Here is a 1,684-nt window from a genome sequence, read left to right as displayed (position 1 = left end):
GCCGTCATTGTTGTTTGGCGGGTCCGGGCTGGGGATTCGAACCCGCCACCTTAGGTGTACGTGGCTGGCGCCTTAGCCGGTTGAGCTATAGGCGCCAAGCCGTGGCCAGCACTCTTGCCACTGAGCTACCCTGGTGCTGAACTGAAAAAGTTTCTTTTAGTTCATGTTTCAAATTCAGGCTTTGCCATGTACTGACTGTATGGTCTTGAATAAATTATTTAACCTCTCTGAACCTCAGTTTTATTGTCTGTAAAAAGAGGGAAGTAAGTATCTATATTGTAGGATGTGAGAATTAGAGTAATGATTATTGGGCATGAATAAATGACAGCTACTGTTGTTATTCAAGTGTGTGAAAATTACTCTCATCTGTCTGTTGATAAAGAAACTGATCCCTGACAGATATCTAGGGAAACTGTAGCTAAATAGATCACTAATTTGGACTTTCTCTTTTATTTTCTGGAAAAGATGTAAAGATTCCCCTAATGTCTGCTGGAGAGTATTGATAATGCAGAATGTACCTCTTGGTGTCCCTGTGATAATGAATGGTCTGTGTGTACAGGTTGAACTCTTGGGTACTATGTGAATTCATCTGTAGCTGTTGACCTTAAAAAAGGTGATAGAGTCAGAAGACACTGGTAACAGTTTGTCACCCCTCTAACTGCCCTGCTTCTTAAGATCAAGTGATGTTCCCGTCTCCCTCTTCCATTGTTGGCTGACCATGGTGATTCAGGGAAAAGTCTTCACCAATAACCTGGAGAAAGAAGTTGAACTGGGATAAGAACGGATTAGAGAGAAAGAAGAAAAATAGAAAGACCTCATCTCTAAAAAGGTAGTCGGGCATTGTGGCAGGTACCTATAGTCCCAGCTACAAGGCAAGAGAATCACTTGAGTCTAAGAGTTTGAGGTTGCTGTGAGCAGTGATGCATGGCACTCTACCAAGGGTGACAAAGTAAGACTGTCTCAAAAAAAAAAATAGTTATAATACAGACAGATTTAAATTATTATGAAAAAATTACATTGCACACATGAAATCTGTTTGAATTACCTCAGTTTTAGAGAGTTGCTTGTCATTGTCCGTGTCTATCTGTTTAAATGTTTCAATGCTCCGTGGTCCTTTGGTCACAGCGTAAAGTTCAATCTCAAAAATCAATGTTGCATCAGGTGGAATCTTGCCTTCTGCTAGGGGTATCAATTTTAAGTATTTAACATACATGAAGATATGCTTCAAATATTTATTCACAAACAGCTATATTAGTATTATGATTGTATTAATTCATATTTATAAGAACTACTTTCTAAACACTTAAAATATTTTTTGTCTTTTACAATTTTTTTTGTAAATAAATACTTTGTTTAAAATATTTTTTTAAAATAAATACTTTTAAAAGGAATTTTCCCATGCTTTTAAATAAAGTCAATTTGAATGCCCTATTGGACCACTATTTCCTGATTATATTAAACTACATATAAATCATGTAATTTGGCTCGGTGCCTGGGGCTCAAGCGGCTAAGGCGCCAGCCACATACACCTAAGGTGGCGGGTTCGAATCCCCAGCCTGGGCCAGCCAAACAATGATGGCTGCAACCAAAAAAAATGGCCAGGTGTTGTGGTGGGCGCCTATAGTCCCAGCTACTTGGGAGGCTGAGGCAGGAGACTCGCTTGAGCCCAGGAGTTGGAGGTTGC

General features: G+C 39.5%; 1 protein-coding gene across 1 annotated transcript in view; it reads right to left on the bottom strand.

Moving 5' to 3' along the window:
• The window catches only part of FKBP7 (FK506 binding protein 7), a 17,064-nt gene that overhangs the window by 2,115 nt on the left and 13,265 nt on the right, over positions 1–1,684 (bottom strand). Inside the window, exon 3 of the mRNA XM_003791478.3 lies at positions 1,046–1,179. Within this exon, the coding sequence (XP_003791526.1) occupies positions 1,046–1,179 (134 nt within the window). The remainder of the gene's footprint in view (positions 1–1,045; positions 1,180–1,684) is intronic.

The sequence above is a fragment of the Otolemur garnettii genome, unplaced genomic scaffold (genome assembly GCF_000181295.1).
Source record: "Otolemur garnettii isolate 467f Iridium unplaced genomic scaffold, OtoGar3 scaffold00048, whole genome shotgun sequence".
Lineage (NCBI taxonomy): Eukaryota > Metazoa > Chordata > Mammalia > Primates > Galagidae > Otolemur > Otolemur garnettii.
The sequence above is the reverse complement of the archived record's forward strand: the minus strand, read 5'-3'. Positions and strand labels throughout refer to the sequence as shown.